Raw genomic sequence first — 10,720 nt, 5'->3', positions numbered from 1 at the left:
TAGTAAGGATTTTCTGTTCCTTCTTGTTGCTCCGATCTATCCATTTTTCCGTAGTTTGTTTTATTTCCTTTAGTTTGATATTCTGCTGGTTTCGCCATCTCCGTTCGTGTTGCAGCTTCAACTATTTTCTCACCCACTTAAGCGCGTCCGCTTTGGGAATTTTAGTAGTGTGTCTTTCTCCATTCCTGCCCAGGTTTGCTAATCGGTCTGCCTCTTCATTACCATGAATACCGACATGGCTGGGGATCCAGACCATCGTAACGTTCTTAAGATTTCTTTGGTGAAGTATGCTTTGGATGATTGGGTGTTTGATGCTCGTTTCTAAGGCAGTCAGCACACTAGCAGAGTCGGTGTAAATAACCGTTGGTTCATTGGCTCTTTTGACTGCTACATCAATAGCGGTTGCTTCTGCAGAGAAAATTGAAAGTGTTTCAGGAAGATTTTTAAGGATGTTTTCCTCCGTCGGGTTAAAGATTCCAAATCCTACTTGTCCGCGTGCAAGTGAGCCGTCAGTGTACACTTCTTTTCTGAAACGGTATTTCGTGTTTTTGAGGTTTGCAAATATGCTGACTGCTGATCTCTTGTTTCCACCAGTCTTAAACTGGTGTTTAATTGTCCAGTCTATTACAGGTGGTTTTTCGTTCCACTGTTTGGCAGTTTCGGTTCGGAGACGATAAATTGGAGGTATACGTTGATTGATTGTTTCAAATAATAACTGATTAGCTCGGTTCAATAAGTAGTTTTCACTACAGTCTGCTCTCTCCGCTATCCATATTGCTTTCCTGGCCCAGTTCTCTGCTACCAGAAATGCAAAGGGAAGAACGCCATTTTCAACGTACAAAGCTTCTATTGGGGTTGAACAAAATGCACCAGATACCTACTGTTCTCAACATATTATTGTAGGTCGTTTTGAGCGTCATAATATTTTCGGGCTCAAATATTTCCCATCCATAAAACAGTTTCGATATCACTGTTGCAAAACCGATTTTAAGTAGAGTTTCTCTGCTTCCGAGACATGTTATTATTTTCAAGAAACGAATACGTGCTGAACATTCTTTCGTGAGCATTTTCAAATGATTGCTGGCATTTCCTTTTTTGTTCATTAGTACTCCCAAGATTTTGGCCTAAAACTCATCCATGATTTTTCGCAGAATTTTTAAGTAACGTTTACATGAGTAAATTGTGAACTTTTAGGTTTGTATGGGAAAATTGAATATTTTGTATTGAAAAATCAACATCATTTTTGTTTCTTCTGTGGAACCGAGCCTGCCGATGGTGTTTGTGCCAATTCATGAATTTCTTTCAGGCAATCATATTGCATGGCAATCAGATACATAGTATCTGATGGTGGTGGTCGCGGCTTCGTAGAGTTTTGAGCAGTTCCTTGAGTTGATTACGTGCGCCGACAAAATTTGTTCCGTTGTCGGAATAAAGAGTGGCGCATTTCCCTCTTCTGCCTATGAAGCGACGGAGAGCCTGGACGAACTTGGCGGTGGACAAGTCCGAAACCAGCTCGAGGTGTACCGCCTTCGTGCTAAAGCACACAAAAACAGCAACGTATGCCTTGATCGGTGCCTTTCTGTAGCCTTGTCGTATGTAGACGGGACCAAAATAGTCCACTCCTGTGTGGGTAAATGCTCTGGATGCCTGGATTCGTGGTGATGGTAATTGGCCCATAAATTGTTGTTGGAGTTTGGGTTTCATGCGAAAACAGGTTAAGCATTGGTGTGTGATTCGTCTGCAAAGGTCTCTTCCACTCAATGGCCAGAATTTTAGACGCATAGAGCTTAGCATCAACTGTGGGCCAGCGTGTAGCAATCGGATGTGGTAAATTTCAGCTAGAAGGTTTGAGAATTGATGCTTTCCAGGAATTATCATGGGGTGTTTGCTTTCTGTGGACAGGTCTGAGTGCTCGAGCCGCCCACCGATGCAGAGTATACCATCTTCGCGTACCATTGGAACCAGCCAGCGTAGCCTCGATGATCGCTGAACGAAACCAGATTTCCTTAAGTCTTTCAGTTCAGATGAGAAAACTTCTTTTTGAACCAAACGAACGAGTTGTTTTTCGGCATCGATGAGTTCGGAAAGTTTGATCCTTGTTGTTTTTATTCTCTCTTCAGCAGGTTTTCCCAAATTGTAAAGATAACGGCGACATAGAACGGTAACACGAAGAAGCTTAAAATAGCATTTAAAGTGACCAAAATACCAATCGTTGAAGGTGCCTTCGTTTTCAACAACTACACTTACCACCTTCTTACGTTCTTCTTCGTGGACATTTTCTTCACAGGGTTGATCGATTGAATTAGGCCATTGCTCGGAGTCCTGTGCTAACCATGGGGGGCCAGTCCACCATGTTTGATCGGTGACAATTTGCTCAGCGTTGAGCCCTCGGGATAATTGATCGGCGGGATTCATTTTACCTGGAACATGTTTCCAAGTGCAATTTTGGGTGAAATTCTGGATAGAAGAAACACGATTGGCCACGAATGTGGTCCAAGTGCTAGGGGTTTGTGCCAACCACTGTAGAACGGTTCTAGAATCTGTCCAAAAATATGTTTCAAGGGGGGCTTCCATAGATTCCAAAACCTTCACGTACAGTTCTGCTGCTAACAAACCCCCTCGTGTTGAATACCGAAACCCCTCGTCGCTACAAAACTCGTTGGTAGCCAGATGCTGTGAGTCGTCGCGACGTCCAACTGTCGATCATCACCCAACAATAGGTGGAAAACAATGGGTGGGAAATATTTCGCCCCAAAACGATCGTGACACGATCTATTGTCTGCAGCCGAGCTCCAGCCGAAGTTTGGAGCCCGCCGTTTTGGATCCCGAGCAGCAGTCTGGGTCAACCAACCGAAGATATCGTGTCCGTGCATCCCGTAGAATTAAGTCCAAAACGCATGTAATTCTAAATTAAATTTAAGTAGATTAAAAGTTAAAAAAAACCAATACAGTGCATGTTTTGCTTCCCCTAAACACGGTGTTTGCACTTATTCCGCGAAATCCGGTAATATTGAAATCGAAAATAATAAGGTGCCCAAGTGGAAAATTTGGCTAAGTCCATATTGAACCGGTCATTGACCCCGCGCCCGCAAGTTCGGTAAATGCAATTTTTTATTACGATCCCGGACCTTCACCGTTCCTGAACCTCCCAACATATGGTCCTTCGAGCCGGATATCGGTTGAAGGCACGGAACCAGGATTTTCAACGAAATTTGCGGATAATTTGGAAAGCACGTGCCAAATTTTGTGGATCGTCCGCCATCGCTGCATGCAACAATAGACGTGGTACAACAAAGGATACAAAGGCTGCTCACACGTGTCTTTTTGGTCAAAGGCTCCCATCTCCAATTCCAAGGTTTACCCCTGGCCAATACCACCCCGGAAGGACTAGGATCTGCATGCAAAGTTCCTGAGTTCCAGTTTACTAAATTTATACAAGGCATGAATAAATTTAGCACATGTGAGTAGCATTCCAAGGTTTCATCATTGTTTGCCTGGTATCACGCTTGGTTTTTATTCCATATCCTACGAAAACGGATTTCGAGGGCGATCGGTTTGCGACGGACGATTGGTTACTACGGTTGGCTTACCACGGTTGACATACCAGACTGGATAATCACTACTACTTCATTACCAAAATCCATTGGTCCAATAAGACCAAGGTTCCCAGGATTGTAGCGAGAACTGTTCCCGATTAAAACATAAAAATACAAGGCCCGAATTTAATCGGGAGCAGGTTAGTAGCTCTCCAATACGCACAGCTGTGCCACAAGGTGCTTCTCTTGTGTTTATTTCTCAAAGGTTGACGCGGACATCCTACCCACGTGGAACACTTCTCACGTGAATATTGGTCGTTGGTGACACGGAAGCCGGTTACACATCCAAACCAGGTTCGCACCAGTCCTATTGCATGCTAAAGTGCATGAAGGTCATTTTTCGGAAGACGAGGTCGAGTTTGAGGTTACTTCGTAGCAGCGTTCGTGAAGATTCAGCAAAAAGGCATTCTTTTTGTTGGAACAAGGAATTCGTCGGATAAGGTACCATGCCTCAACGTACCTTGAAATCGTCGCTGCTGCGTTTGCGGAACCTGATGACGTCATTCCAAGGAATCTACACGTACATGCAGAACTACGACGACCAGCGGGACGCGCGTGAGCTGGCATCGCGGTTGGAAAGGTTAGATTCGCTGTGGGAGAAGATTGATGAGGCAATGGCGGAGGTTGAGGAACAGTCGGAGGAGGAGGAGGAAGAGAGGTATGTGAAAGAGCGTTTGGATTTCCAGAATAAATTTTTTGAGTTGAAAGGTTTTCTCCAATCCAAAATGCGGGAATATCCCGTATCGAGTGCATCCCTGCCGGTTAACGAGTCGACTTTCGCCGCAACTTCCCATCCGCACGTTAAATTGCCTTTGATCAGTCTGCCTAAGTTTTCCGGAAACATCGAAGAGTGGTTGTCATTCCGAGATCTGTATTTGTCCCTTATTCATCACTCTGAGGATCTACCTGTGATTGAAAAGTATCATTATCTTCGGAGTCAACTAGAAGGGGAAGCCCTCTCTGTTATATCGTCACTTGCGTTAACTCAAGCGAATTACACGGTAGCTTGGGATTTGTTGGTCAAAAGGTATTCGAACAGCAAAGCCCTTAAGCGAAAACAGGTTCAAAATCTTTTCGAGCTTCCTTTTATCAAACGGGAATCAGCATTCGAGCTTCAAGCATTGGTCGAAGGTTTTGAGAAGGCAACGAAGGTGTTAGATCAAGTGGTCCAAGTTGCTGACTATAAGGATTTGTTGCTGATTCATCTGTTGTGCTCAAGGTTTGACGAAAAAACGCGACGTAGCTGGGAGGAGCACACTTCAACGAAGGAAGAAGAAACTCTGAAGGACTTGGTTGAGTTTCTGCATCGTCGTATTCAAATATTGGATTCACTCCCCGGGAAACCCTCCGAACAACATCCACCTCCTATTCGGAAGGCCATTCAATCCAAGGTTACTAATCATGGTGCTTTTCATACTCCACTTCCCAAATGCGTTTGTTGTTCTGAGAATCACCCACTTTTTACTTGTTCATCTTTCGAGAAACTTTCGGTTGGGGAAAGAGAATCCGTGCTACGCCAACACAATCTCTGCCGAAATTGTTTCCGAAAAGGGCATCAAGCTCGAGACTGCAAGTCCAAATTCTCGTGCCGTCGATGCAAAGGCCGTCATCATACCCTCGTGTGCTATAAGGCGGGAGAGAACTCTAAGAGCACACCATCTGACGGAAATACACCTAAACGAAATGATAACCCTAACCCCCAGGCAGGTACTTCGAATGCCACAATCAGCTCCAATATCGGGAGGTCAGCGAGAAAGGTTCTTTTGGCTACGGCAGTTGTTCTACTGGAGGACGACTATGGAAATTCGGTTTCAGCTAGGGCACTTTTAGATTCGGGATCTGAGTGCAACATAATATCCTCACATTTCTCGCAACTACTTCGCTTCAAAAGGAACAGAGCTGATGTGCAGATCAGCGGAATAGGTCAATTCCCTACTAGTACCAAGGAAAAGGTTCGTGCTATGGTTCGCTCGAAAAACTCTAATTACGCCCAAATGATGGATTTTTATGTATTACCGAAAGTAACCGAGGATTTACCAACATCTTCTTTCTCCGAGACGGTTTGGAATCTGCCGAAAGGAATCACACTAGCTGATCCAGGGTTTTTCAGAACTAATCCAATTGATGTTTTACTCGGTGGAGAGTTTTTCTTCAATTTCTTTCCCTCTAAGCAACGCCTGCCGTTGGGAAATGGTCTCCCAAGTTTAATTGATTCGGTTTTCGGGTGGCTAGTGACAGGAAGCGTAGCTAACAGCAAGGAAGAACCAATTTCATGCAAACATTTGGCGGTTTTAGATTCGTTGGAGAACCTTATGGCGAAGTTTTGGGAATGCGAAAACGGAAGTCGTACTGTAAACTATTCTGTGGAAGAAACACAATGCGAAAAACTTTATTTGGAATCGGTGAAACGTGGAAAGGATGGTCGTTATACAGTAGCCTTACCGAAGTGCGAAAATGCGTTGAACAAATTGGGGGATTCCAAAACTTCAGCAATGCGACGGTTTCTGAACCTTGAGAAACGACTCTCCTCTGATGAAAATTTGAAAAACGAATACCATGCATTCATGACAGAGTACTTCAATTGCGGTCATATGGGGAAGGCAGATAATCTTTCGGATAGCACAATCGCCTTTTATTTACCACACCACCCGGTTATAAAATCCTCAAGCACCACCACTCGCGTGCGAGTTGTTTTTGACGCCTCCAGTAGATCATCCTTAGGAACATCTCTGAACGACATACTTTTGAACGGCCCTGTAGTTCAGGACGATTTGCGAACTCTTATTATGCGCAGTAGATTTTTCCCGATTTTCCTCATTGCCGACGTAGAAAAAATGTTCCGGCAAATCTGGATTGACCCAAAAGACTACCCGTTACAGCGCATATTTTGGCGATTTTCTTCAGAAGCTCCCATTGAAACTTATGAACTCCGTACAGTAACATATGGTACAAAATCAGCTCCCTATCTGGCTACGCGAACTTTGAAACAGCTTTCAGACGACGAGGTACAAAAATTTCCGCTAGCTGCTTGTAGACTTAGCAGAGATGTATACATGGATGACTTAATCACCGGAATCAACAGCACAACTGAAGCGAAGAAAATTCGCTTGGAGCTGGATGAATTGGCACTTAGTGGAGGTTTTAAATTACGGAAATGGGCATCCAACCTCCCAGAAGTACTGGAAGGAGTCATTGCTGAGAATTTGGCAATTCCTTTGGACGATGGCATTGACTTTGAACGTGATCGAACGGTCAAAACACTTGGCTTAGTGTGGGAGCCAAAATCTGATGAGCTGCGGTTCAATTTCGAAATTTCCCCAATCATTCCCGAAGAGCTTACCAAACGGAAAATACTATCCAACATCGCTAAAATTTTCGATCCGTTAGGATTACTAGGACCGGTGGTGACGAGCGCCAAAATATTTATGCAGCTGATTTGGGAGCAGAAAAATAAAGATGGTAACCCTATTGGATGGGACGAACTCCTACCCCAACCCTTAACAGACTGGTGGACAGAATTTTATTCCCTTCTCCCAAATTTAAAAGATCTCCGCATTCCCCGCTTCGTTGGTTTAGCTTCTGCGAATCAGAAACAGCTCCACTGTTTCTCGGATGCCTCCGAAAAGGCATATGGTGCCTGCATGTATTTGGTTTCCAAAGACCCCACAGGAAAAACACAAGTATCTCTCGTTTCATCCAAATCAAGAGTTTCCCCCTTGAAACGCCAAACTATTCCCCGATTGGAGCTCTGTGGAGCTTTGTTAGCAGCAGAACTGTACGTGAAGGTTTTGGAATCTATGGAAGCCCCCCTTGAAACATATTTTTGGACAGATTCTAGAACCGTTCTACAGTGGTTGGCACAAACCCCTAGCACTTGGACCACATTCGTGGCCAATCGTGTTTCTTCTATCCAGAATTTCACCCAAAATTGCACTTGGAAACATGTTCCAGGTAAAATGAATCCCGCCGATCAATTATCCCGAGGGCTCAACGCTGAGCAAATTGTCACCGATCAAACATGGTGGACTGGCCCCCCATGGTTAGCACAGGACTCCGAGCAATGGCCTAATTCAATCGATCAACCCTGTGAAGAAAATGTCCACGAAGAAGAACGTAAGAAGGTGGTAGGTGTAGTTGTTGAAAACGAAGGCACCTTCAACGATTGGTATTTTGCTCACTTTAAATGCTATTTTAAGCTTCTTCGTGTTACCGTTCTATGTCGCCGTTATCTTTACAATTTGGGAAAACCTGCTGAAGAGAGAATAAAAACAACAAGGATCAAACTTTCCGAACTCATCGATGCCGAAAACAGCTCGTTCGTTTGGTTCAAAAAGAAGTTTTCTCATCTGAACTGAAAGACTTAAGGAAATCTGGTTTCGTTCTCTGTTCACGGCGTGAATTTATCGAGTGATTGTTCTGTTTTATGGAGTGTTGTTATGAAGTATACCTCAAGTTGCGAAATCATAACCTGCGTACGCTGTTCGTTCATCGTATTGCTGGGTGGGGTATGCTTCCGTCGTAGCGGTGTAATCAGCGGTGGTACCATAAGATTGACTGTAATCTTGGGTATACCCCGTCTGATACCTGCTGTCATAGGTACCCGTGCTGTGGTCGTAATGACTGGCAGATCCCGAATCTAAAAGTGCCCTAGCTGAAACCGAATTTCCATAGTCGTCCTCCAGTAGAACAACTGCCGTAGCCAAAAGAACCTTTCTCGCTGACCTCCCGATATTGGAGCTGATTGTGGCATTCGAAGTACCTGCCTGGGGGTTAGGGTTACCATTTCGTTTAGGTGTATTTCCGTCAGATGGTGTGCTCTTAGAGTTCTCTCCCGCCTTATAGCACACGAGGGTATGATGACGGCCTTTGCATCGACGACACGAGAATTTGGAATTGCAGTCTCGAGCTTGATGCCCTTTTCGAAAACAATTTCGGCAGAGATTGTGTTGGCGTAGCACGTTTTCCCTTTCTCCAACCGAAAGTTTTTCGAAAGATGAACAAGTAAAAAGTGGGTGATTCTCAGAACAACAAACGCAATTGGGGGATGGAGTATGAAAAGCACCATGATTTGTAACCTTGGATTGAATGGCCTTCCGAATAGGAGGTGGATGTTGTTCGGAGGGTTTCCCGGGGAGTGAATCCAATATTTGAATACGACGATGCAGAAACTCAACCAAGTCCTTCAGAGTTTCTTCTTCCTTCGTTGAAGTGTGCTCCTCCCAGCTACGTCGCGTTTTTTCGTCAAACCTTGAGCACAACAGATGAATCAGCAACAAATCCTTATAGTCAGCAACCTGGACCACTTGATCTAACACCTTCGTTGCCTTCTCAAAACCTTCGACCAATGCTTGGAGCTCGAATGCTGATTCCCGTTTGATAAAAGGAAGCTCGAAAAGATTTTGAACCTGTTTTCGCTTAAGGGCTTTGCTGTTCGAATACCTTTTGACCAACAAATCCCAAGCTACCGTGTAATTCGCTTGAGTTAACGCAAGTGACGATATAACAGAGAGGGCTTCCCCTTCTAGTTGACTCCGAAGATAATGATACTTTTCAATCACAGGTAGATCCTCAGAGTGATGAATAAGGGACAAATACAGATCTCGGAATGACAACCACTCTTCGATGTTTCCGGAAAACTTAGGCAGACTGATCAAAGGCAATTTAACGTGCGGATGGGAAGTTGCGGCGAAAGTCGACTCGTTAACCGGCAGGGATGCACTCGATACGGGATATTCCCGCATTTTGGATTGGAGAAAACCTTTCAACTCAAAAAATTTATTCTGGAAATCCAAACGCTCTTTCACATACCTCTCTTCCTCCTCCTCCTCCGACTGTTCCTCAACCTCCGCCATTGCCTCATCAATCTTCTCCCACAGCGAATCTAACCTTTCCAACCGCGATGCCAGCTCACGCGCGTCCCGCTGGTCGTCGTAGTTCTGCATGTACGTGTAGATTCCTTGGAATGACGTCATCAGGTTCCGCAAACGCAGCAGCGACGATTTCAAGGTACGTTGAGGCATGGTACCTTATCCGACGAATTCCTTGTTCCAACAAAAAGAATGCCTTTTTGCTGAATCTTCACGAACGCTGCTACGAAGTAACCTCAAACTCGACCTCGTCTTCCGAAAAATGACCTTCATGCACTTTAGCATGCAATAGGACTGGTGCGAACCTGGTTTGGATGTGTAACCGGCTTCCGTGTCACCAACGACCAATATTCACGTGAGAAGTGTTCCACGTGGGTAGGATGTCCGCGTCAACCTTTGAGAAATAAACACAAGAGAAGCACCTTGTGGCACAGCTGTGGGTATTGGAGAGCTACTAACCTGCTCCCGATTAAATTCGGGCCTTGTATTTTTATGTTTTAATCGGGAACAGTTCTCGCTACAATCCTGGGAACCTTGGTCTTATTGGACCAATGGATTTTGGTAATGAAGTAGTAGTGATTATCCAGTCTGGTATGTCAACCGTGGTAAGCCAACCGTAGTAACCAATCGTCCGTCGCAAACCGATCGCCCTCGAAATCCGTTTTCGTAGGATATGGAATAAAAACCAAGCGTGATACCAGGCAAACAATGATGAAACCTTGGAATGCTACTCACATGTGCTAAATTTATTCATGCCTTGTATAAATTTAGTAAACTGGAACTCAGGAACTTTGCATGCAGATCCTAGTCCTTCCGGGGTGGTATTGGCCAGGGGTAAACCTTGGAATTGGAGATGGGAGCCTTTGACCAAAAAGACACGTGTGAGCAGCCTTTGTATCCTTTGTTGTACCACGTCTATTGTTGCATGCAGCGATGGCGGACGATCCACAAAATTTGGCACGTGCTTTCCAAATTATCCGCAAATTTCGTTGAAAATCCTGGTTCCGTGCCTTCAACCGATATCCGGCTCGAAGGACCATATGTTGGGAGGTTCAGGAACGGTGAAGGTCCGGGATCGCAAATAAAATTACCATTTACCGAACTTGCGGGCGCGAGGTCAATGAGCGGTTAAATATGGACTTAGCCGAATTTCTCCACTTGTGCACCTTATTATTTCGGATTTAAAAATTACCGGATTTCGCGGATTTAAAGCATACACCGTATTAAGGGAAATTAAACTTGCGCTGTATTTTAGTT

General features: G+C 44.6%; 3 protein-coding genes across 3 annotated transcripts; 1 reads left to right on the top strand and 2 right to left on the bottom strand.

The window, feature by feature from the left end:
• Nucleotides 1-1,326: 1,326 nt before the first annotated feature.
• LOC129753355 (uncharacterized) lies at nucleotides 1,327-2,415 on the bottom strand. The gene has a single exon (XM_055749176.1). It carries the CDS (start codon nucleotides 2,413-2,415, stop codon nucleotides 1,327-1,329), a length of 1,089 nt encoding a protein of 362 aa, XP_055605151.1.
• Nucleotides 2,416-4,042: 1,627 nt separating this feature from the next.
• Nucleotides 4,043-7,951, top strand: LOC129753354 (uncharacterized). Its single transcript, XM_055749175.1, has one exon. The coding sequence runs from the start codon at nucleotides 4,043-4,045 to the stop codon at nucleotides 7,949-7,951; it is 3,909 nt and encodes a 1,302-aa protein (XP_055605150.1).
• Nucleotides 7,952-8,044: 93 nt separating this feature from the next.
• Nucleotides 8,045-9,616, bottom strand: LOC129753353 (uncharacterized). Its single transcript, XM_055749173.1, has one exon. The coding sequence runs from the start codon at nucleotides 9,614-9,616 to the stop codon at nucleotides 8,045-8,047; it is 1,572 nt and encodes a 523-aa protein (XP_055605148.1).
• Between the last annotated feature and the right edge of the window lie 1,104 nt (nucleotides 9,617-10,720).

Source organism: Uranotaenia lowii, chromosome 3 (assembly GCF_029784155.1).
Source record: "Uranotaenia lowii strain MFRU-FL chromosome 3, ASM2978415v1, whole genome shotgun sequence".
NCBI lineage: Eukaryota > Metazoa > Arthropoda > Insecta > Diptera > Culicidae > Uranotaenia > Uranotaenia lowii.
This window is presented reverse-complemented; position numbering and strand designations above follow the sequence as displayed.

Bases quoted from the DNA above. Each gene is read 5' to 3' on its own strand.
- LOC129753354 (XM_055749175.1), top strand. From the start codon at position 4,043: ATGCCTCAACGTACCTTGAAATCGTCGCTGCTGCGTTTGCGGAACCTG.
- LOC129753355 (XM_055749176.1), bottom strand. From the start codon at position 2,415: ATGAATCCCGCCGATCAATTATCCCGAGGGCTCAACGCTGAGCAAATT.
- LOC129753353 (XM_055749173.1), bottom strand. From the start codon at position 9,616: ATGCCTCAACGTACCTTGAAATCGTCGCTGCTGCGTTTGCGGAACCTG.